Genomic DNA, 27,200 nt, shown 5'->3' with positions numbered 1-27,200 from the left:
ACATGGTCAGCCAAGCCTGAATGGCAGTTGTGTTTAACGATGTACGACTTGTGTTCCTCTAGGCAGATGGATGCTGATCTGCCTGTCTGTCCAAAGTACGCAAGCTTACAGGAACAAGGTACTTTGTAAACTCCAGGCAGAGAGAGAGGAGGGAGCTGATCTTTCGTAGAACGGATAAGGGTAGCCAGTTTGCGGTAGGGCTTATATGCTGTGTGTAGGTTATACTTTTTTAGTATCTTGGCTATTTTTTCCGAAGTGCCACGGATGTAGGGTATGGTGATGGCATTTTTAAATTCTTGTTGACGAGAGGGACTGGGAATGGGGGAGGAATTGATTATTTTTTTGATGCTGTGTTCGCTGTAGCCATTGGAGAGGAAAGTTCTGTGTATGTGGTTAAGCTCAGTAGTGAGGGCGGTTCCACTGGAACAAAGATTGTGGGCTCTCTTGGTAAGGGTTTTAATGATGCCATATTGTTGTGAGGGGTGGTGGTGGGAGAGTTTGTGAATGTATCTGCCTGTGTGTGTGTGGGTTTTCTGTATACAGTGAAGGCAAGTGTATCATTAGGCAGGCGCGTGACTAAGGTGTCTAGGAAGGGTAAACAATTGTTCTTTTCCTTTTCCATAGTAAACCGGATTCTTGGATGTAGGCTATTGAGATGACCAAGGAAGGAATCTAATGTGTCTGGGCCATGAGGCCAAATAGAGAACACATCATCTACATATCTTAGCCAGATAGAAGGTTTGAGTGGGGCTGAGTCTATGGCTCGTTTTTCGAAATCTTCCATATAGAAATTGGCAAGGGGGGGTGAGAGGGGGGAGCCCATGGCGGTTCCCTCTATCTGCTTGTAGATTTTGTTATTCCAAGCGAAATACCCAGAGTTGATGGCAAAGGAAAAGAGATCTAAGATGTCAGAGGGAAAAACGTTTTCTAAGAGAGATAAAGTGTCAGTTAAGGGAATATTGGTAAACAAGGAGGAGATATCAAAGCTTACTAATATGTCTGTATTATTCAAGGTTAAATTTTCTGTGAGGGCTTTAAAGTGGGTAGAGTTTTTTATATAGGAAGCTGAATTTCCGGTGAGGGGGGGACAGAGAGTTGGCCAGCTGTTTAGACAGTCTGTAACAAGGTGCATTGGTGGCATCTACTATAGGCCTGAGTGGGGAATTAGGTTTGTGGATTTTTGGTAAACTGTATATTCGGGGGGGGATGTAATTTTGCCGTCGCCCCGAAAGAAGTGCCGGTGCTCGATGTAATGGTTAACGTCGAACGGGGGATCTGTCGCTTACTGTCGGAGGTAGCCAACAACATCAGACTCGACGTAGCCAACATCCTCGTTCACTCTTCACCTCCAAAAAGTAACTTATCTTATTCCTAATGCATGGCTCTCCAGAAACTATGCAAAGAAAAAAGTATCGTCATCACCAGAGCGGATAAAGGTAATGCCACAGTTGTCCTTAATACCAGCGAATACAATCATAAAATGAACATTATCCTCCGCGATCGCGCTACCTACATCCCGCTAGAACATGACCCCACAAAAACGCAAGTTAAGAAATTAAAAATCTTACTTAAAAAAGTAACCTCCTGGCCCCCCGACGTCACGAAAAAACTTAAACTTTTTTCCGCTCCCGTCCCCCCCGAATATGCGGTTTACCAAAAATCCACAAACCTAATTCCCCACTCAGGCCTATAGTAGATGCCACCAATGCACCTTGTTACAGACTGTCTAAACAGCTGGCCAACTCTCTGTCCCCCCTCACCGGAAATTCAGCTTCCTATATTAAAGCCCTCACAGAAAATTTAACCTTGAATAATACAGACATATTAGTAAGCTTTGATATCTCCTCCTTGTTTACCAATATTCCCTTAACTGACACTTTATCTCTATTAGAAAACGTTTTCCCCTCTGACATCTTAGATCTCTTTTCCTTTGCCATCAACTCTGGGTATTTCGCTTGGAATAACAAAATCTACAAGCAGATAGAGGGAACTGCCATGGGCTCCCCCCTCTCACCCCCCTTGCCAATTTCTATATGGAAGATTTCGAAAAACGAGCCATAGACTCAGCCCCACTCAAACCTTCTATCTGGCTAAGATATGTAGATGATGTGTTCTCTATTTGGCCTCATGGCCCAGACACATTAGATTCCTTCCTTGGTCATCTCAATAGCCTACATCCAAGAATCCGGTTTACTATGGAAAAGGAAAAGAACAATTGTTTACCCTTCCTAGACACCTTAGTCACGCGCCTGCCTAATGATACACTTGCCTTCACTGTATACAGAAAACCCACACACACAGGCAGATACATTCACAAACTCTCCCACCACCACCCCTCACAACAATATGGCATCATTAAAACCCTTACCAAGAGAGCCCACAATCTTTGTTCCAGTGGAACCGCCCTCACTACTGAGCTTAACCACATACACAGAACTTTCCTCTCCAATGGCTACAGCGAACACAGCATCAAAAAAATAATCAATTCCTCCCCCATTCCCAGTCCCTCTCGTCAACAAGAATTTAAAAATGCCATCACCATACCCTACATCCGTGGCACTTCGTAAAAAATAGCCAAGATATTAAAAAAGTATAACCTACACACAGCATATAAGCCCTACCGCAAACTGGCTACCCTTATCCGTTCTACGAAAGATCAGCTCCCTCCTCTCTCTCTGCCTGGAGTTTACAAAGTACCCTGTTCCTGTAAGCTTGCGTACTTTGGACAGACATGCAGATCAGCATCCATCCGCCTAGAGGAACACAAGTCGTACATCGTTAAACACAACTATGGCCATTCAGGCTTGGCTGACCATGTTTTGGACACTACCCACAGAGTATCATGGAAGAAAACCACCATGCTCCACCACAGCAAATTCAAGAAAGAGAGACTTTTCTTAGAAGCAGCAGCAGCTCTCAAAAACTAACAAATCTGAACAAATACGGTTGCATTAAGCTTCCGAAGATTTGAGAAACAGTCATCACCAGAGGTCCCACCTTACATTCCAGGCCACCTACAACTGCCCTTAGAGGGCGCTCCACCTAGATAGGACTTTATTGTCACCCACGTGGTTGGGCTTAGTATTGTAAGTTTTTGTGTGCATGTTACATTAATTGTCTTTGTAATCCCCGTAGATGTCCTAGTGACTAGGACGAAATATAGGAAGTATTAAATTCTATTTTAATTCTTTTTGAGTGTTGTAATAAATCCATTAAACCTCCAACATAATGCTTGTTATACACTTGAAACAAGAGATTGTAAGTCATGCTAATTCTTAGAAAAATTGGATGAGCTGATAAAGTGTGATAAAGCTGATGCATAGGATTAACTAGAACTAAAGTAAAGCTCAAGGTCACGGTCTCCGATTTAGACAGTGCCACGGGTCAGTCGCGTGCACATGGCCCACGAAAGGTAGAAATTTCAGCAGCGAGATGCCACCCTAACAGGTTACGAGAATCGTATCATGATGGGGAAGAAAATTAATTGCAGAAGGTGCCGATAGGCTCATAATATAAAAGGGTTAGAACCTCCCCACGAGGTCTTTTGCCAGTTTTCATTTGGAGGTTACCTTATGAGTTTCCTGAGTGACGGTCAGGAGCATAGTTGAAATCCCCCATAATAATTATCCTCCTTCCACTCATTTCATCAATTTGTTTATGCATACTATCTCCACCATCTATTCCATCTAGTCTATAGCAGCATCCAACTGTATATTTTGTTCTGCCAGTCTCAATCTCAAACCAAATAGCCTCAAATGAGCTTTTTTCACTATCCTGCGATACAACTTCAATTCTCCTTGGCTGCATTTCATCAGCTATCATCAATAACACTCCCCCCCCCCCCATTTTATTCTCTCTGTCCCTCCTAAACACTCTATAACCTACACATTCCATCCCACTAACTATATCATCTTCTGTCAGCCATGATTCACTAATGCCAATAACCTGTAGCCAGGAAGAGCCAATCAAGGCAAAAAATTCTTCCTTCTTGTTCCTAATACTCCTGGCATTAGTATACATGAAATGCAGAGGTCCCTTTGTCCCACCCCTATCTTGATGCGTTATTCTACTATCCCATTCCAATTTTTTGTCCTTAGTACTGGCTCGGGTACATTATATATGTTACCGCTAAAGTGCAGAAATCAGTTATTCTGCAGATTATCTAGGTATTGTGCAGATTAACTAGGGTGATCCGTTAACATGCGGAAAATTGTTTCTTTTCTTAAATTACCTAGGTAATCTGCAAATTACCTAGATAATCTGCACATTACCTACTAGGCACTCGTTAAAGTGAAAATAAGATCTTTGCTGGAACAACAGCAACGTTTCTGTACGCTTAAATTAACACAATGTTATTTATTTATTTTTCGATATCTAAAGAATCAAGTTAATACAATCAAACAATCAACAAATTAGTTGATAGAATCAATCATCGATCAATTAAAAAACTATAATACAAAGAATCAACCAGTTTAAAATATTATTACAATTAAGGAAATGAATTTGCAAAACATATGACACTGGCGAAACCAAACTAAAAGTGGAGGGAGAGGGGGGGAAGGAGTAGGGAAAGGAAATGAGAGAAACAAACTTTTGAACTTTAACGATACGGAAGCCGTTAATGTGTACATTACCTAGGTAAAATGCGGAAAACTCTTGATTCCGCACGTTAACGGAGCAAATCAGTTAATCTGCAGATTAGCTAGGTAATGTGCACATTAGCGGCTTTCGAACTTTAGCGGTAACATATACATTCTTACACTCAACTGTCTCACTGATGTCTGCATATCCCCCCTCACCACCACCTTGGTAGTTCTAGTTTCCCTGGTTCTGCACATCCATTTTCATTTCATTCAGCAACACTTTTTCCAGTCTCCGCACACCAAATCCATTCAAATTAAGGTCATCCATCTTGTATAAATCCTTTTGCCCATCAAACTCATTTCACATGTCCACGAATTCCACACCACACCATCTGCATAAGCTGCGCATAAAGTCATTTGCGATTATGGCCCACCTTCAAAACTCCTCTCTGTCGTACTGCAGCAACAGACTCACCATCCTAACTCTGTCACTCTTTTCTTTCACTACCTTTAACGATACTTTCAAGTCCTCTTTGTTGTGTTGTGTTCCATTTAAACAAGAATGGGACACAACACTGCATTGAGTGATTTCAGTTTGAGAATTGCATCTATGTTTGGAAGCACATACATATGTGAATGCACTTTCTCAACTATGAGGGCAGTTAAATCGTCACAAAGAAGCTGACTGACTGATGACCACCTTCATGATTTGTTACGAATATCGCCATCATCGTTGAAAACCGACTTTGATGAACTTGTTGTCACACATGAATGCCCACAGTATTTTCATTAAGTTGTGTTACATGTAAAAAAAACCAGAAATATGTAATCAAATTTAATTTAACAACTTATATTTAAATCAATCAAGTATTTTATATTGTTCTCCCAGTAGTAAAATGATTTCACAAATATAGTAATTCAATACATATAACTATTGCCTTGAAAAAATGCAGAGTTTATTTTTATTTAAGTTCTGTCTAAAAGCGTGTGGCCCATGATGCTACCACTCATCATATATTGGCCCTCACATAGAATGAAGTTGGCCATGCCTGATCTAGATTATGAAGATGATATATGTCTAATTGTTCATAGACATGTAGAGATCAAAAATAAACTAACCACAATACAAGAGGAATAACTGAAGGTTGGTTTGAAAATAAATATAAACAAAATTAAAGAAATGAGAAGCAATGTAAATAACAATATACCAAGCAAAACTGAAAATGGAAAAAATTGAAAGCATTTAATCATTTCAAATTTTACACACAGCGGTAGGTTATCTGTAGATGGAGAAGCTGTTAACATGTTGATACAAGGATTCAAATGGCATGATGTGCATATACTAAACTTAGCAGATTATGGGAAATTAAAAATATTCACACAGATATTAAAAATATGAATATTTATGCATGAATTAAATCAGCTCTTTATATGGATGTGAAACATTGTTGGTTTCAAAGGAAATGCAAACAAAGATATAAACAACTGATATCTGTAGAGTATGCTGGGGTGTATTCCTAGCTTGCCTCCACGGGGTAATGCTAAATGAGCTAGAGAGACTGCTGGCAGCCAGACCTATCTTAACAATCCCCTGGCTATAGACACATGAAATTACAAGCTATACAATCACCAAACAGTCGTTTTCAAGACCACAAGAAAAGAAAATTTGAAAACAGGGTGCTAATTAATGGATTTGCCAACTCAACATTGAAGGAATCAGTTTTGCTAAAAGTCAACATCCCACAAAAATCCTTCAAGAAAATGATATAGACATAGCTGTCATTCAAGAGATGCACACAAATAATGAACAGCAATTGAAATCTAGAGGGAAAATTGCAGTGTACAATATACTAGGAGCTACACATCATCAAGCTCATGGCTGTGCAACTTACATATGCAATAATATAGAAAATGCCCACTGAATATCAGTACATACTAATCAGAATATACACACTATCATAGCTAAAATTGAAGATCTCACAGTGGTTAACATTGATAAGCCTCCCTTGGTAGAATGGCCACCTGAAGTAATTCCCATATTTCCGCATCCCACTATTTACATAGGAGATTTTAACAGCCATCACATCATGTGGAATTACAATAATGATGGAAATCGTGAAGCATTAACGAACTGGGCTGAGCAAAACAATCTTAGCTTAATATTTGATGCAAAGGACAAAGGAACTTTTAAGGCTGCAGCATGGAAGAGGGAATACAACCCAGACCTCTGCTTTTTTACCCAAAATTTGCAAAATCAGTCTATAAACACAACAAGACAAGTCCTTGAAGATTTTCCACACAGCCAACATCGCCCAGTATTGGTAAAAGTAGGAATACAAATACCAATAATATGGTCCATTCCACGACCAAGATGGAATTTTAGGAAAGCGAACTGGCAAGATTTTTCACAAGAATTGGATAAAATAGTAAGATGGATACCTCCTGTGAGTGAAAACTACAACAGATTCATTGGAGCAGTCATATCAACAGTGAAGAAATATATTCCAAGGGTTTTCTGAAAGGAATACATATCTGGCTGGAATAAAGACTGTGACTGTGCTATACCAAGTCTACTTAGAATCTGGTGACTGTGACATAGCTGACAAATTACTCCAGAAGGCTTGATAATGAGCGCAGAGAAAAATGGATAAAAACTACAGAGGACTTAGACTTCGTCATAATCAAATTCCTGGCATGTACCCTAAAGGGGTGTACACTTTAAAAAATCAAATAGAAAAGCATGGGGTCTATTAAAGAAGTTAGGTGGAAGTAACCTAATCACTCGTAAAGATCCTTTGGTGACTCTAGATCAAATTGCTTGTCAAATAACCTTGCTGTCTAGAGCCCCTCAAGATCATCAACACACATGGGAGGTTAAACGAACACTAAGAAACTTATGACAAAGTGCAGCTGACAGTTTCCAATTTTAAAGAGAATTTACTACAGACGAAATAAATGAGGCCTTAAAGGAGGTGTAAACCGGCAAAGCATCAGGTTTTGATGGTATTCACCCTGAATTCTTGGCAAACTGTGGAAAAAATGCTCATCAATGGCTAACAAGATTTTTTTCTCACATTTTAAGGATGGGAAACCTTCCAACAGCCTTTAAGAGAATCAAAATAATAGCCATAGTAAAACCCAACAAGCCCCAAGATCAAGCTGAGAGCTATAGCCCAATTGCACCCCTCAGTTACTGTTATAAGCTCCTCGAGAGACTCCTCCTCAACAGAATTGGGCCAAAAATATCTGAAGTTATCCCTGTTGAGCAAGCAGGCTTTAGGACTCAATGTTGCATGGACCAAGTACTAAGCCTTACTACCCATATCGAAGCAGGCTTTCAGAGATGTTAAAAACCTCTGTTGTGTTTGTTGACCTTAATGCTGCATATGACACGGTATGGAAAGAGGGGATGCTATACAAACCATACCATGTCAATCCATCAAACAACTTATTGGTAACATGCTTTCTGACAGGTTCTTCCATGTGGTACTGGGAAAAAAAAAAATGAGCAAACTGAGAAAGCTGAAACAATGGGCTCCCACAGGGCTCAGTATTAGCACCAATCTTATTCGACTTATATACATCTCATCTACCGACAACTAGATAAAAAAAATTTGCTTATGCTGATGATATAGCCCTCGCCATCTAACACAAGAGCATCGAAGTAACTGAAGATATTTTCAAAAATGACCTTAGAACCATTGGGGAATATTTTCATAAATGGAGACTAACACCAAACCTCAATAAGACCGATTAGCGCTTTTCACTTAAACACAAAATTGGCAAATAGAAAACTTCAGGTCAGCTTTAACAACACAATGCTGCAGAACCATCCCATTCATATGTCATCTCCTATCTAGGAGGTTGACTACCATGATGTGACTCATGGCTAACTACGGGCATTGCGACATGTGGTGAGGACCCTATCTCTTTCACATACTGTCATAAGTATTCATAACTGTACTCCGTGTGTGTGTTCAAGGGGGCCAGTTTACCTGTTCTGAGGGATGAAAAATCTGAGTTTCCGGGTGGGAAAAACCCTCTACCTCCGTATGAGACCATCTAATTCACCTTTAGTCGAAAGAGACCAGATAAAGGTTCCTAACGCATAGACGGGAATCGAACCCGGATCTTTCAGACAAAAGGGCTTCGTCTATTCTATACCGACTGACTATGGAGGCGCTCCATTAAGCAATACATCTGACTGTATAATTTAGAATGAATTGTGAAAATTACAGTTTAAATGTGTAATTGTAAATTGCTGCAGAACCATGATTTCCCTAAATATCTGGGTGTTACCTTGCTATTTCACTAATACTCTGCGGCAGAATATTGTTCACCAGTATGGCTAAACAGTCCTCATACCAAGAAAATCAGCATGCAAATAAATGCAGCAATGAGGACAATAACAGGTTGTGTCAAATCCACTCCCATCTACTGGCTTCCAACTTTGAGCAATATTGCACCACCGAACCTGCACAGACAAGATGCTCTATAAAAGAGTACAAAAAAAAATAAACAGCAATCCCGTGTTGCCAATATACGAAGACCTCCCATATATAAATATGAATCGCCTTAAATCCCAATGACCTCCACTAATACTGGCTGAAGAACTAGTAAATAGCAATTTCAATGTTAATTCAAAATGGCTAGAAACTTGGAAAGAAAAATTGCCATCAGACTTAAACAAGTATACCCTTCCCAACAAAATCCAAAAGGGGATTGAGCTTCCACGTCATCTATGGAAAAGCCTAAATAGGATATGCACAGGACATGGTATCCGTGTAGACAGCTTGGGGCCATAAACCAAACCATCTGGCAGATTGTGGAGGACAGCATCATAAGAGTCTACCTGGTGACCTGAGAGACTTTTTTGAGGCAGATCCTTCAGCTCTTGATTGGCTATCTGAACTAGACTTAAAATTTTAGTGACTTTTTTTTTTACTTGATCTTTGTATATGTGCATTACTTTTCTCATTTTTATTGTCTGCACAAATATGTATTTATATATTTTGATGGCATGTGTCTTTATTATGCCATACGCTAAATAAATAAATAAATAATGTAGAGTATGCTTCAAATATGGTGGCCTCAAACGGTAAGTAATGAACACCTCTGGAAAAAAAATAAATAAAATAAAAAATTAGCAAGTTACTTTAGAAATCAAAAAATGAAAATTCAGGTAGATTAGGCATCATACACATAGGCAAAATTATCAAGAGATCTGTCATACAGCCCTGGAATGGAACTCATAAGTAAAGAGAAAGCCTAGCTGTTTTAAAAATAGATGGAATTTGAGAAAGAAGAAGTCATTATTCTTGTACATAACGTCACCCTATATCTAATTAAAAATATCAGGCATTACTTTTCAGTATATGCTTGGATAACCACCTATACCTTAAAATGCTGTCTATTAACGTGATAGACAATTTCAACTTATACTAAAATTTATTATGGCATTACCGAACCTGCAAGTCCATTCTTCTGTCCACAACCAAAATATTCAAATTAATTTGAACTGCTAACCTCATTCTTCATTACTATTTCAGTCTTTGAATAATCATAACAGTTATTCATGTTTTCTTCTGCAGAGGTGGTATGCTTTGAATTATACATATGAAAACTGGAGATGAAGTTCTATTGCTCTCTATATAAGTTCCACTATCATGAAGATACTTGATGTGCAAACTTTTGCTGCTTACACCAGGGTAAATATGGGTGAAAACAGAAATATAATTATTTATAAAGTAAAATATACTTTCCAATCTAGTATAAAAATTTACTATGGACATCTCCAATCCAGAGTATCATTATACTCTAGATTGGAAATAGTTGTAGTAAGTAATACAAACTCTGCTACATGAATTATTTCTGGCATTGAGATAGTTCTCAGTATCTCCATGAACTAATTCCCACTGATGAGTCCTTAGCAAATACTGAACCTGTGGGAAGTGACTTTTTCATAGTGTATGATAATACACACATTTTGTGAAAGAGATATGCTTTGCAACACAGGATACAAAGAACAACTGGAGATGAAAGTCAATTGCTCTAGTTTAATCATGAAGATGACTTTGTCTGCTTATGTTAGAGTAAAATATGGATGAGAAGAATATAATTTCTTGTCAAGTATGGTATATTATATCTTTATATATCTAAATAATAAAGTTGTAGCCATGCTTTGAATAAGGTATGGGCTAAATTAAGTAAAATGATATTTAATAATAATGATAATTTTATTTAAAAAAAAAAAAACGTTTTTAACCTTCCAATTTGGAAAAATCAAAAATCAACTACAGAGCTTGGACTATTTTAGATAATAATATACCCGTTAGAGTTCAGAATAGGAGATGGAGATAGCCATTTACCATAAACTCACCCTAAAGTCTCGTAGGTAATGATCAGTAGCCAACCACTGCTGACAAGTGAGGGTAGTGACTAGCTGAGGGCTATAGAGTCCCATCTACTTCCTTTGGAGAATAAACAGCATTAGAAAGTTTACTGTATTTACTTATATACTTATCTGATAAAAAATGTTGAAGTTTTTTAAATTTTCTTTCACTTGCCAGCAGCCACTTGAGTGTTTATAAAAAGAGAATGTCTTGTGAAAGTAAAAGCCACAATGCTAAAAATGATTCCTTATTAAAATTTCTTTATAGGATTCAATAATTTTCAAATTATTGATAATTGGACAAGATTAATTTAACTTTGAAATTTTCAGCAACTTTAATTAACTTGTGGCTGCCGTAAGAAGAACAAACCATGGTAGAACAAGAATCAAAATGTTGAGTGGTAGACTGACTTCAAAATGAAAAGACTGACATTACCATATGTTTAACTCTATTACGAAAAACACTTGTTTTCATCAACCAGTTCTATCTGCACTACAGCCCTTCTTGCATGTATGACTCCAAGTAAAATATCTTACTGGAAAGTACACTGCTCCTTACAACATGCACAGAAACATGAAGCCAATGACAGTATAACATACTTTGCTCAATTTATGCAAGCAGTTATGTGAACTCATGATGAAAAATTGCATGCAGTACCATCAGGAAACTGAATTTGGTTGGCATGAGTCAAAGTGGATGAAGTGCAGTCAGTTCAAATTTCTGCTATTTATCAGGTAAAAGTAAGTGAGTGGGGTGCTTAAGAGTAAAAGTTGTATAACTGAGAGTAGACCTCCACACAGCCTTTAAAAGAATGCAGAGAACAGACCAGGGCTTCTGACCTAATGTTCAATCCTCACCTTCTCATGGTGCACTTCGTTGGGTATCTACCAGGATACTGAACGTACGAGGATGGGCTGGCAATTTGGGATTTAGCTGACACAAATTGTATTCTTATTGGCTTAAACCAAACCATAAATGATGGTACAACATGACAGAATTTCATGCCAGCTGGGGCGTTGCCCGTTTAAACAAGGCCTCTGTTGTTTTCGCCAGGGAATCAGGGCAAACAGCAAAAAGTCAGTTACTGGAACAAAGTTTAAAACACACCCCAACTTAACGTCACCAGAGTTAAAAATCAGTACTATCAACATAAGAAGCCTGAATGGCAAAGAAATGGAGTTAGCTGAGGAATTAGATAAGTACCAGATTGACATAATAGGGGTGACAGAAACAAAAAAAGACAAAAACTGGTGAGATCTTTCTGAGCAATAAATACAAAATGTTATATTCAGGAAATGACAATCAAGGAAAAGCAGAAGTAGCCATTGTATTCAACACAAAATACAAGGTTAATCTTCTTAAATAGCAGGCAATCTCAAGTAGAGTGATGTGGGCAGATATCAGAATGGGGAACTGGACAATGAGACTTATTTGTGCCTATGGTCCTACAGAATGTTCTACTGAGGTAGAAGTGGGGGAATTTTTTGAGGCTTTAGAGAAAGCAACAGACACGATGAAAAAGGAAAAGTTGGTCTTTGTTGGGGGATCTAAATAGAACAGTAAGAGAGGATTGTCAGACATAAAAAACCATTTTGGGAAAATTTGGAGAAAAGTGCAAAGCCAATAATAATGGCAAATACCTTTAGGATTTTTGCTTAGGACATGGACTGGTTATTACTAACACCATGTTCCAACATAAAAATGTGCACAAATTCACATGGAGAGAAAAGGAAAGGAATAAGAAAAGTCTCATTGACTATGTTATTGTTGATAGTGATGTTTTCCCACTGGTTCAGGACACCAGAGTGTACAGAGGATTTGAAATTGGAAGTCATCACTATTTAGTCTTGAGCAGGATAAAATTGAATTTCATATAAGAAAAGAATAACATATATGAAAAGAATAACATATAAGAAAGTTTTAAAGCGAATAAAAGTTGAGCAGCTCTCAGATATGAACTGTAGACTAAAATACACAAAGATTATTGAAGAAAAAATGAAAGAGTTTGAGAACAGGAACCAAACCTTGAAGAACACCATGACTGATTCAGCCAGAGAGGCATGTGGTGAGGTTGTCTGCAAGGATAGAAAAATCAGAACTCCATGGTGGACACAGGAAGTTAAAGAGGCAGTGAAGGAAAAGAAGAAAGCATATCAAAAGTTCCTGGCAAATAAGTCAGCTTGTGCTCTTAGAAAATACAGAGACAAATGTAAGAAAGCAAAACACTGTGTAAAACTAGCTAAACAAAAGTCATGGGAAGACTTTGGCAAGAACATGGAAAATAAATATCAAGAAGGTGGTAAGATGTTCTGGAGGTTGTTGAAGAAGCTTAGAAATGGAGGAAAGAGTACTGTAAAAGAAGTAAGAGATGATGAAGGTGACAAGAAAATGGGAGAAAAAGATATCCTTGAAGTATGGAGTAATTACTTTGAAAAACTGCTAAATGAAATAAGCAGTGATGACAGCACAGTGGTAAAAAACACTGACCAGGTATGCAGTCAGGAATGCATATCCATACATGAAGAAGAAAAAGCCATCAAAGGCTTAAAATGTAGAAAGGCAGCAGGAGTAGATGATATTCGACCAGAAATGCTGAAGTATGGTGGTATAAGAGTCTTACAGTGGCTGCACTGCATGGTTCAGAAAGCCTGGACAGAGGGATGAATTCCCGATGATTGGAGTAGAGCTCTCATAGTACCCATATATAAAAAGAAATAAAACTGAATGTGAGAATTACAGAGGTATTTCCCTACTAAGTGTTCCTGGTAAGAACTATGCAAGTATACTTGAGAAACGATTGAGAAGAATTGTGGAAGAAAAGCTTGGTGAAGAACAAGCTGGATTCAGGCCAAATAGAGGCTGTCAGGATCAGATCTTCACTTTACGACAAATAGTGGAGAAATCATAGGAATATAACAAAGATCTCTATTTGAGTTTTGTCGATTTGGAAAAGGCATATGACAAAGTGCCAAGAGAGAAGCTATTCAATACACTTCAGTTATATGGTGTCAATGGGGCATTACATCAAGCGATACTTAGTCTTTATTTGAGTTGTAAATCAGCAGTTAGAATTGAAGGAAGTACAGGAAGATGGTTTAATGTTAAATCTGGTGTGAGACAAAGATGTACATTATCCCCTCTGTTATTCGTTATCTATATGGATCACATTATTAAGGAAAGTGGTATTAAACATGATATCAAAATTGGCGATATTAATGTCAGCTCTTTGCTTTATGCGGATGATGTTATACTTCTATATAAATCCGCTACAAGTCTGCCAGATTCCCTGACTAAATTGAGTAGCTGTTGTAATAGATATGGTATGAAGGTCAGCAATAACAAGACAAAGATAATGAAAATAGGCAGAAGCATTGAAAATGTCAACTGCATTGTGAATAGACAGCCTGTGGAACAAGTAAAACATTTCAACTACTTAAGCACGATTTTTAGTGAAGATCGTAAATTAAATATGGAGATAGACAACAGAGATCGTAAATTAAATATGGAGAAAGAATCAACAAAGCTGGTATGGTAGGAAGTCAACTGAATAAATTCATATGGAATAAGAGAGAAATTAGTCAGAAGAACACTAAATTAGCTGTATACAAGACAGTGTTCAAACCAGTTTTAACTTATGGATCTGAGAGCTGGTTCAGAATTAAATCACTTGATCAAAGACTAGAGACTGCAGATATGAGAGTCCTGAGAAAGATTAGGGGGCATGAACAGATAGTATCAATGGCAATATCATATTAAAAACGAGGATATTAGAAAAGAACTTGACGTCAGTATCCAGGAATGCGTTAGCGGAGCTAATCTCAAGTGGTATGGTCACTTAAATAGAATGGGAGAGAAAAGATTAGCAAAACAAGTGTTCTCTGTCAGGTTGGCAGGAAAACGACCCAGACAAAAACCAAGTATAGGTGGATTGATACGGTAAAGAGTGCCTTAGATGATAGAAATATAAAATCTGATAATATTGGCGTCTTGACAAGTAACAGACTGATTTGGAGGAAAATTGTAGATAGGAAGTTAGTAATGATGTAAATGTTTCATGTTGTACTATCTTATCCTGTACACCCCTTGAGGGCAGATGGCAGGAATTTGATGATGATGAAGAAAGTCAGCAGTTTCACATACTGCTGCTAAATCATTCTTCGAACTATTGTCATTTTTAATGCAAATTATGAGAATTTCAGAAAAAAGGTTTATTTCTTTCTGACATCAGGGAAGTATAAGTCTTAAAAAAAGAAAATAAAATTGTTTTATTAATTATTCACCTACACACTTTTAAGCTTATCTAAATTAAGAAATTTTATTGTAAATTTATTTCCCCTCACCATCAGGGGTGTATAAGTGGGTGGACAGATATCTTCATAAACTCTTTTCATTTGATCACCATTTTCATAACTAGAAAATGATTTACAGATTTTATATGTAAATTCCATTTCATATGCATGTATGCATAAACAATATGATGTGAAACACAGAAAACACAAATTAAGTTATCTTACCATAATGAGTTTCAAAAGTTTCAGGAGGACCAGCAAAAAATTCATCTAATCGAAAATCATTGGGACCTTTCAAAGTAAAACCAAATCCTTTAGACTCCCATTTTTTCCTCCAGAGAATGTATTCTGAAAATCCACCAGGACCAGCACATATATCAGCAAAGTACAAAAGTTCATTGGGCCCCACCAATGATTTCTGCAAAATAATGTTCAGTTACTTAGACAGACAGAGAGAGAGAGAGAGAAGAAATTTTTCACGCACAATAATAAGTAAAAAATATACCAGAACATATTGTAAATAATCCACTATATGGATTTCATAATTCTTATTTACTAAATGTTAATTTACTAACATTGTTTCACTAACCTTATTTACTAAATGTAATTTTGTTTACTAAATATTATTCTCCTTCACTGGAATCCTCACCTAGACATGGTGAAGAGGCTTGCATGTTTTGATGATGTATTGAGCTATGCCAGCAGTAATGTATTCTACCAGCAGGGCCTCCCAAGTTGAACAGGGAACTTGGGAGTTCTTGCTGGTAGAACACTGAGGAACTAGACTAAGGGGAATTCCAACTGGATACAATGGTGGTATTCCAGAGCAGAGCTTGCTTACTTGGTCACTCAGACATATTCTGAGGAAGAGCAGTTTAGGCTGGGTAGGCGATGGTGTTCCACCGCTCTAGTTAGATGAGCCACTGCCAATCCTCTCCCAAACCGATTCATCACTGTGGGAGAAAAGACAACAATCCCCACCCCCATTAAAACCATGAATACACTAAATACATGAATTAGCCCACGGTATCTGGCATCACTGGGTCTTACTATCCCAGAGAACCTAATTCAGCAGACAAATGGGGCTATCAGACTGGACATGCTATTTCAAAACAAAATAATAAAATTAAATGCAAGAAAACTAATCTTATTATTGCTACATACAACATAGGAACATTAGCAGATGATGAAAAAATAGAAGAATTGGAATATGAAATAAGCATAATGAAGTGGGATATAATAGGATTAAGTGAAATGAAAAGAAAATCAGAAGAATGCATAACACTAAAATCGGGAAATGTACTTTACTGGAAAGGACCAGCTGATGTCAAGCAGAGAAGTAGGTTTTCTCATAAACAAAAGTACAGCAAACAAAGGTTACTAAATATGCTTAGGATATCAGACTGGGTAGCATACACCACAGTGCAAACATCAGAACAGAAATCCATTAAAATAATACAAATATATGCACCAACCAGCAGTTATGAAGATGAAGTAGAATTCCATGACACAGTGTCCAATATAATACAGCAGGATCCTATAGCCTATGCAATAGTGTTAGGAGACTTTAATGTGCAACTGGGAAAAAATAAAAATGTATGTGAAAAGTGTACAGGGACAAATTTCATAACATCATATTTCTTCTTTCATTTCATTCTCCTATGCCATAGGAGAATGAAATGGAAGAAGAAATATGATGTTAAACTTTATGATGAGGAACCAGTTGAATGCTATGAACACATTTTATAGGAAAAAAACTAAATAAAAAATGGAGATGAATTAATCCAAATGGATAAACAAAAAGTGAAACAGATTATATTTTATCATTTCCTGTAAGAATATTTAAAGATGTTTCAGTCATCAATCAAATAGGCATAGGAATTGATCAGTAAATAGTTAGAGAGAAAATAACAATAGAAGAAAAAATTACAGGATGAAACAGAATAAAACAAAATATGAGGGGTGACCTGGAAAGCTCTGATAAACACCGAGAACAAAAATGATATCAAAGCAGCTGATATAACCCCAAGAAAGAATATATCTTAAAATCCTCTAACCCCAAGAAAGAATATATCTTAAAATCCTCTAACCCCAATGTTTCATCAAATTGTAATAATTTGTTCTTTTTCTTTTAGGATATATAAGACAAAATTAATTAATTTTGTTCTAAATGTTTATCAGAACTTTTCAGCCCCTCCCCTCCCATCATATGTAAAGATAAATAATGATATTAGTAGCCAACAAAAAATTATACCAAGAAGAAATTGCAAAAAAATAAAAATAAAAACTATACTGACGATCAAAGAAATAACATGAATGAAAACACAAACCTACAGGATAACATAGAAAGCATACATAAGATTGCAAAAGATAAAAAGGTTAAAAATAAAAACTTCTCAGAGAAAACAAAAAATCTGTTGGAGAAAAGAACTAATTGGAGAAGGAAAAAGAAATAGAATAGAACTTACAGAAATAAATAAAACAATCAGAAAAAATATTAAAAATATAAAAAGAAAAGAGGAGTTAAAATGATACAAGAAATAATAGATAACAAAAATAAGAAAGTACGATGAAATAGTCTCACACTAGGCAAAAAAGAAATACTAATATTAGAAGATGAAAATGGACAAGATATCAAAGATAAAAAAAGCATAGTTGGAAGGGCCAGACCAGTGGTTCTTAAAAGTCACAGAACACTTTTGATTATAAGAAAAATTTGGGGAACACCAAAAACATTAGGGTCATAAAACTAATAATAAAAAAATTGAACCTATTTTAATGCGATATTTGAGCTGGCCAGCTTTTGCAGGTTTCAGCAATATCAGGTCTAATATGTGATATAGCCCTTCTCATTCTCTTTGTCAATATTAGCAAGTCTTTCACGCTTTTAATATTGAGAAACCGAGCTCACACAAATATGATGTTGAAAACTGTAACAAAATTTTAGTGCTCTTGTGGATAGCTGAGTATTCGGCTTGACAAAAATACAAAATTCCTCAAGAGTTATTTCAGAGAATTTCATTTTTAGAGTACAATCCATTGACAAGGTAACTAATTGTTCTTCTTTTAACAAAAATTCTCAACTGAATGTATTAACTGTGCCAAATGGATTTCATATCCAGTCATAATTGTGTATTTAAGGAAGGAAAGTAACTTGAAATGTTTTCTTCCAATATTATTAATTGTTCTCTTATAACAGAAATAATTCCATCAAAATTTTTATTCAGAGTAGCCAATTACACTCAGAACTGTGTCATGTGACATCTTTCACTGGCAGAACACTTGTAACCAGTTCGCAGAACAGAAGTGTTCCAGGGAACAGCGGTTAAGAACCAGTGGGCTACACAATATTTTTCAGAACTGTATGATACCACCAGCACTGTTCAAAACACTATCACAAGGATGACAAGGAAGCCAGAAGATTATGAAGAAGAAAGTTTCCAGATATGCAAAATTTTGAAACTGAACAAGTATATGAAAAATAATAAAATGCCAGGAGAAGATGGAATTGCAATAGAAATGATGAAAGTAACAGGAGAAACATTAAAAGAACTAAAAAATATATTTAATAAATGCATAAAACGAAAAAATATACCAAACTGCTGGAACAACGCTATTATGATAATACTCATGTTCAAAAAGGGTAATAAGAAAAAGACAGAAAATTACAGACTTATAAGCTTGCTGTTTATAAAAATAAAAACTATTTATAAAAATAATAAACAGAATTACAAGATTACTGGATGAGGCTCAGCTTAATGAACAAGCTGGATTCAGAAAGGGGTTAGGACAGTCAAACACAAGCAGAGATTGAATCAGCTAAGAGAAAAAATGCAGAGAATACAACTTATCATTGTACTTAGGTTTTATAAATTATAAAAAAGTCTTTGATTCGTTTGAAAATCAAGCAATCCTAATAGCAATGAAGAAGCATGGAGTAAGAAAAATTATATACAGCTAGTAAACAGAATATATGAAAAAACAACTGTTAGTATTTGTATAAATGAACATAACAACACATTCCAAATAAATAAAGGAGTACACCAAGAAGATACTATTTCACCCAAATTATTCACTGCAGTATTGGAATATGAACTGAGTGAATTAGATCAGAGTAACAGAGGGATTAATATTAATGGCAAAAAACTAAATCATTTATGATATGCTGATGATATTGTAGTACTAGCAAACAACAAAAGAGAACTAGAAGAAATGAATGAATTAAACACAGTATCAAATAAAGTAGGATTACACATAAACTATGAAAAGACTAAAATACTGACAAATGTCAAAAGAAACCAGATAACAGAAGAACAAATAACAAAATAGATCAAGTACAAGAATATACCTTGGTAGAACTTTTACCTTAGGAAAAGAAGCATTTATGAAGTAAAAAAGGAGAGTCAGCTAGGCTGGATGGCTTTTGACAAACAAAAAATTCCTGCACATTAAAATAAAACCAGAAAATAGATTTAAACTTTCCAACCAGTGCATCATTCCCAATTATGACATATAGATCAGAGACATAGTCAATAACCAAACAAATAGTTTTGGATATAGGGGAAGAGATTTTAAAATTAAAATGGAGGTGGGCAAGACATATTGCTCGGATGAACAGCGATAAATAGATGAAAACAATTACCAAGTGGCATCCATATGAAAGAAGATAAATAACTGGACAACCAGAGAGAAGATGGAAGGATGATCTATTGGAGACGGCTGGAGAATGTTGGAAGGATGATCTAGTGGAGACGACTGGAGAATGTTGGCGCTGGGAAGCACTGAATAGAGAAAGTTGAAGATAAATGGGGGAGGCCTATAACCATAAATGGTTATAAAAAAAGGCTGGAAGAAGAAGACATGTCAAGAAGTTGTGATGACTAAAAATAAACAGAACCTAGAATATTTTAAATTAATGACCAAAGTAATCACATAACAATAAATTCAGGTGAATCATACTTCTGGAACTGTAAAGAAAGACGAGTTTGGTTATTATCTTAAGCTTAACAGAAAGTTCAACTTGATCCCCAACCTTTGCTCAAAAACCTAAACAGATTTTAAGAAAGATGCTAAAAAAGACTGAATTTCTGTGCTAGATACATTTGCAACTTTTTGGTAACACTGACTGCTCTTTTTAGAAGAATAATTGAAATAACATACTCAGAGTCTCAGTTATAAAAATAATTGGGATTAAATCTTTAAATCTCATCATCAAATTCCTGACATATACCCACAAGGGGTGTACAGGGTATTATAACAGTACTGCATGAAGAACTTACATCATTGTTAACTTACTATCAATAATATTCCTCCAAATCAATCTGTTACCTGTAAAGACTCCAATGTTATCAGATCTTATATTTCTATCTTATAAGGCCCTTTTAATGTATCAATCCACTTATATCTTGGTCTTCCTCTGGGTCTTTTTCCTGCCAACCTGGCAGAGAACACTTGTTTTGCTAATCATTCCTCTCCCATTCTGTTTAAATGACCATACCACCTGAGATTAGCTCTGCTAATGCATTCCTGAATGCTGACAATGTCAAGTTCTTTCCTAATATCACAATTTTTAATATGATGCCACCATTATTGGCATCTGTTCAGTCCCCTACTGTTTTTCAGGACTCTCATATATGTGGTCTCCAGTCTTTGATCAAGTTTTATTCTAACCCAGCTCTCAGATCCACAAGTTGAAATTGGTTTCTACGCTGTCTTGTATACAGCTAGTTTAGTGTATTGACTAATCTAATCTCAATCTTATTCCATACAAATTTATTCAGTCGACTTCCTGCCATACCAGATTTGTTAATTCTGCTATTTCCAAATTTAATTTGCCATCTTCACTAAAAATTGTGCCTAAATAGATGAAATGTTTTACTTGTTGTATAGGTTCTCCATTCACGATGCAGTCGATAATTTCAATGTTTCTACCTAAATTTAACTGTTGTAAATTTATTACAACAGTTTTTCAATTTAGTCAGGGAATCTTGCAGACTTGTCCTGGATTTATTTTAAAAGTATAACATTTTTTATTTCGTATCCAAACACAAGTGGTACAACATGATTTACAACAAATTAGGATACATTACAATGAGATCAGCTTAGATTTGGTAGGTGAATTATACAGGGAATAATAATTAAATATGAAAAAAAGAAACATCAACTTATATACAATAAATAAGGCAGATGTTCCTCCAGTATCTTGCACAATCAACTACTCTTTCTGTGCAAGATATAAGGTCCTCTTTTGTGCAAGGTGATGGAAGAAAGGGACAAGAAAGAAGGTGTTCCATGGACTGGGTTGCCCAACACTCACAATTGTCTGGCCAGTGAGGTAGCCCCCATTTCATGAGGTTTTGTTTGCAGCGTCCTGTCGTTTGAAGTCTGTTGAAGCTTTTCCAAGTATTCCAGTCTGAGTAGCTACCAAGTGGAAGATGTGCGGCTGTTGAAATGCCAGTATTATTTTCAGGATATAGCACAAGCCACTGCAGAAGTCTTGTCTCTGGGAGGTTTTTAGGTGATTCAACAGTTGCCAGGAAGCTATGTCGGGATCTTAGTCTTTGGGGCACTGCAGTCTGGCTGAATAGTGGATGCTAAGAGATTCTTTCGTCAGCTGAGAATGCAGATCTTCGAATTGAAGGGGGTGCAATACCAGCCAAAGTATACAGGTCTTTTAGTGGTGTTGGTTTCAGGCATCCTGTAATTAAGTGGCAGCATTCATTCAATACTGGATCAAGTTTTTCAGCATGGCAGGATCTGGACCATACTGGGCAGGCATATTCAGCAGAAGAATAGCAAAGGGCCAAGGCAGAAGATTCAAAATTCTGCAGTAAAGAATAACATCATCTGCATAAAGTAAAGAGCTGAGATTAGCAACTCCAAATTTGATATCAGGTTTAATATCACTTTCTTTCATAATGTGATTTATATAGATAATGAATAACAGAGGATAATGTACATCCCTGTCTGACACCAGATTTAATATCAAACCATCTTCTAGTACTTCATTCAATTCTAACTGCTGACTCATCATCATCATTAAATTCTTGACATGTACCTTCAAGGGGTGTACAGGATATGATAGTATTACATGAAAAATTTACATCATTACTAACTTCAACAATTTTCCTTCAAATCAGTCTGTTACTTGTCAAGACTCCAATATTATCAGATCTTATATTTCTATCGTCTAAGGCACTTTGTACCGTATCAATCCACCTATTTCTTGGTTGTCCTCTGGTTCGGTTTCCTGCCAAACTGGCAGAGAACACTTATTTTGCCAATCTTTCCTTGCCCATTAAGTGATCATACGACCTGAGATTAGCCCTGCTAACACATTCCTGGGTGCTGACAATGCCAAGTTCTTTCCTGATATCCTCATTTTTAATACGATATTGCCACTGATGCCATCTGTTCATGCCTGAAATCTTTCTCAGGACTTTCATATCTGTGGTCTCTAGTCTTTGGTCAAGTGCTTTACTTCTGGCCCAGCTCTCAGATCCATAAGTTAAAACTGGTTTGAACACTGTCTTGTATACAGCTAATTTAGTGTTCCGACTAATTTCTCTCTTATTCCATATGCATTTATTCAATTGACTTCTTACCATACCAGCTTTGTTGATTCTATTGTCTATTTCCATATTTAATTTACGATCTTCACTAAAAATTGTGCCTAAGTAGCTAAAATGTTTTACTTGTTCCACAGGTTCCCCGTTCACAACACAGTTGACATTTTCAACAATTCTACCTATTTTCATTGTCTTTGTCTTTTTAATGCTGACCTTGATACCATATCTATTACAACAGTTATTCAATTTAGTCAGGGATTCTTGCAAACTTGTAGCGGATTTATTTAGAAGTATAACATCATCCGCATAAAGCAAAGAGCTGACATTAATATCTCTAATTCTGATATCATGTTTAATACCACTTTCCTTCATGACTTACAACTCAAATAAAGACTATTGCTGGATATAATGCCCCACTGACACCATGTAGCATTTTGAGTTCAACTGTAGCATTTTGAATAGCTTTTCTCATGGCACCTTGTCATATGCCTTTTCCAGATTTATAAAACTTAAATACAGATCTCTGTTATATTTCCATGATTTCTCAACAATTTGTCATAAAGTGAAAATCTGATCCTGACAGCCTCTATTTGGCCTGAATACAGCTTGTTCTTCACCAAGCTTGAGCATTTCTGGCCAAATATCATCTACTCCTGCTGCCTTTCCACATTTCAGGCTTTTGATGGCTTTTTCTACTTCAAGTATGGATGTATATTCCTGATTGCATGCCTGTTGAGTGTTTTTTTACCACTATGATATCACTGCTCATTTCATTTAGCAATTTTTCGAAGTAATTACTCCATACATCACGGATATCTTTTTCTGCAGTTTTCATGTCACCTTAATCATCTCTGAGCTTTTTCAAGCCTCCAGAATATTTTGTCACCTTCCTGATATTTATTTTCTATGTTCTTGCCAAAGTCTTCCCATGACTTTTGTTTAGCTAGTTTTACAGTGTTTAGCTTTCTTATGTTTGTCTCTATATTCTCTAAGAACACAAGCTGACCAGCAACTTTTGATATGCTTTCTTCTTTTCCTTCACTGCCTGTTTAACTTCCTGTGTCCACCATGGAGTCCTGATTTTTCTATCCTTGCAGACAACTTCATCAGATGCCTCTCTGGCTGAATCAATCAGTGTTTTCTTCAGGGCTTGCCACTGAATCTCTGAGGTTTGGTTCCTGTTCGCAAACTCTTTAATTTTTTTCTTGAATAATGTTTGTGTATTTTAATCTACAGTTAACATCTGATGAGACATACTCAACTTTTATTTGCTTTAAAACTTTCTTACATGTTGTTCTTTTCAATATGAAATTCAACTTTATCCTGTTCAAGACTAAATGGTGATCACTTTCAATTTCAAATACTCTGTGCACTCTGGTGTCCTGCACTAAGGATAAAATATCACTATTGACAATAACATAGTCAATGAGTCTTTTCTTATTCCTTGCCTCTTCTCTCCATGTGAATTTATGCACATTTTTATGTAGGAACATTGTGTTAGTAATAACCAGTCCATGTCCTTAGAAGAAATCCAACAGGTATTTGCCATTATTATTAGCTTTGCACTTTGCACAAAAAACCAACTTTTCTTTTTTCGTTGTGTCAGTTGCTTTCTCTAAAGTCTCATAAAATATTATGTTATCAAAAAATGCTATATTGCCTGAATATAACATTCTGTATTTATTGCTTAGAAAGATCTCATCAGTTTTTGTCTTTTTTGTTTCAGTCATCCCTATTATATGATTCTGGTATTTACCTATCCAATTCCTTAGCCAGTTCCATATCTTTGCCATTCAGGCTTCTTATGTTGATAATAGCAATCTTGAACTCTGGTGATGTTGAGTTGGGGTGTGTTTCAGGATTTGTTCCAGTAGCTGACTTTTTGCTCTGGTTTCCTGGCAAAAACAACAGGGTCATTGCTTAACTGGACGATGCCCCCGCCGGCATGAAATTCCGTCATGTTGTACCAAAATTTTGTGGTTTAAGCCAATAAGAATACAATTTGGTTGGCTAAACCCCAAATTGCTAGCACATCTTCATTCATTCATTCATTCATTATCCAAGTAGATACCTAACAGGGTGTACACCATGAGAAGGTGAAGATTGGACATTAGGTCAGAAGCCCTGGTCGGTTCTCCGCATTCTTTTAAAGGCTATGTGGAGGTCTCTTCAGTTATACAATTTTGACCCTTAAGCACCCCCATCTTTAAATTTTACTATCCCAAAGTAGATCATTATGTAGAAATTTATTTGAGATTTTTACGGAAAACTACTATTTATTTACAGATTACTTCGAATGTAGTTGCACATATAGCATATAATGCATATAACTAGAAATTTATTTAACATTATTATTGAAAACTACTATTTATTTATAGAGCGTCAGTAATGCAGTTGGTAATGGTGATGCACTCTGGTAGAAAAGACCACTGAAAATCCCAATCTATGAGTTTTTCTTCCTGCAAAATAACAGAATGGCTAGAGAACAAATGTACATATGTAGCAAGTCATGTAGATAGAACTTACCAGTCTATCATAATATTAATTAGGTTTATATGAAATCAAATTACTTGGTTATGATAAGCTATTGAGCTTAACACATGAAGGAGAAATTTGAGATAAGATTTTAAATTAAATTATATTATGATCAATTACATGTTCACATTTTCATGGAAAAAATGAAGTCCTTTTGACATGGATTTCTTTGCTATGTGTGAGTGTAGGTGCACTAAATACTGGTTTTATCTGACACGGCAACATGACGAAACAAGGAGTGATGGGACTCATACAGAATTGTGTATGAGTCCTATTATTGTTATAACAATAATAGGACTATTGTTATAGCCAATCGTTTGCTGTAGTGTTTCGGTAGTGTAAAATTGCAATGGACTATGATTGGAACATTTCAGTAATTCTGTAAAGGTGAGTTCGCTATAATAATGTTTGATATAACAAGAGTTGACATTTTACCTGCCCTATGGAACAAGACATGTACAGCCATCAATCAAAACATAGATGCAAAGTGTACCATTGCAAGTGAAACTCCACTGAATTAAAATGCATATGAAATATAAGATGGTTGATATATTTCATCCACCATACTCCACAAATGGGATATGAATTAAATTTACTTCAACTTTCATTCAAATGACTACGGGTACAATAACTAAGAAATCTACACAAAGACACCAATATGTGGCTTTGGATAGAAAAAAATTGTGAATAACCTTATTGCATCCTCCAATGTATATTATCACAACCTTGGATACTCGGACAGATGCTAAAATAGGATATAAATTAAACTTATTTCAATTTTCATTCAAATATTCCGTTGCATAACGATGACTTCGGTACAATAACTAAGAAATGATATGTATACAAAGATTCCACACCGGATAGTACAGACTGAGAAACTTATAGTCTTAAGATTCCAGAATATATATATTATGATGGCTTTAACCACACCGCAGGTGGTCTTCTGCTTGGATGAAGTGTGACTGTTTCCTAAATATTCTGGTGACCATAATCATTCAAGTAGGATTTTTAAGATAGCTATCATTTTCAAGAAAACTGTGTGAACACACTGTTGCTTGGCTTATGTCTCAGCAGTACACAAGGTAATAAATAAAAGAGCATAAACAGATATAAAAATCAGTGTAGAAAAATAAATGCAAAAGGTGTATAAGCAGAAGTGTAAAAAAATTCATAAAAACATACTGTAAATAAACCAGGTGATATTAAAAGCTTATGTACATTAAGTTGAGATAAAACTAATATATACAATATGTGCATAATTTACATATGGTGATAAAGATTAATTCTTTATCACCATATATATAAAAATTAAAAAATGGAAATAATACTTCATGAATCTGAAAAAAATCTGCTTGAGTGTATTTGGCTCAGACAGATTATGAATGTGACTAAAATAGCAACTGCACCCATTGATGCAATGATGATTCTCTCTCTCTATTCCATGACTGTCACTGGAATAAAAGTTTGTGTTCGATTATCTGCCAGTAATCAGTATATGGGACAGACATAACACTTTTCAGCACTGCAATATTATCTTATATTTGTTATCTAGGCACTTCTGACTACATCTACCCACCTACCTCTTGGTCTTCCTCTAAGTCTTTTTCCTACCATCTTACATAAATAGGCATGTCACTAGGAGGAGTATTTAAGATGACCATGATTTATGCAGAGCAAACAACTTCTCCTTATGGTCTCTGTGTTGACTAGGCTGCCATATTTGGATTTCAGGCTTGATTTGGAGCTTATTATTGGTCTCTCTCTCTCTATTCCATGACTGCCACTGGAATAAAAGTTTGTGTTCGATGATCTGCCAGTAATCAGTATATGGGA

General features: G+C 36.1%; 1 protein-coding gene across 1 annotated transcript in view; it reads right to left on the bottom strand.

Moving 5' to 3' along the window:
• Cmtr1 (Cap methyltransferase 1) overlaps positions 1-27,200 on the bottom strand; it is a 378,564-nt gene that overhangs the window by 205,631 nt on the left and 145,733 nt on the right. The window contains exon 10 of the mRNA XM_090398617.1: positions 15,490-15,682. Coding sequence (XP_090254743.1) covers positions 15,490-15,682 — 193 coding nt within the window. The remainder of the gene's footprint in view (positions 1-15,489; positions 15,683-27,200) is intronic.

This window comes from Typopeltis vanoorti, chromosome 10, assembly GCF_054136105.1.
Source record: "Typopeltis vanoorti isolate ZY-2024b chromosome 10, IOZ_Tvanoo_1.0, whole genome shotgun sequence".
Classification (NCBI taxonomy): Eukaryota; Metazoa; Arthropoda; class Arachnida; order Uropygi; family Thelyphonidae; genus Typopeltis; species Typopeltis vanoorti.
Note: the sequence above shows the minus strand (reverse complement) of the source record. Positions and strands in the feature narration are given on the sequence as shown.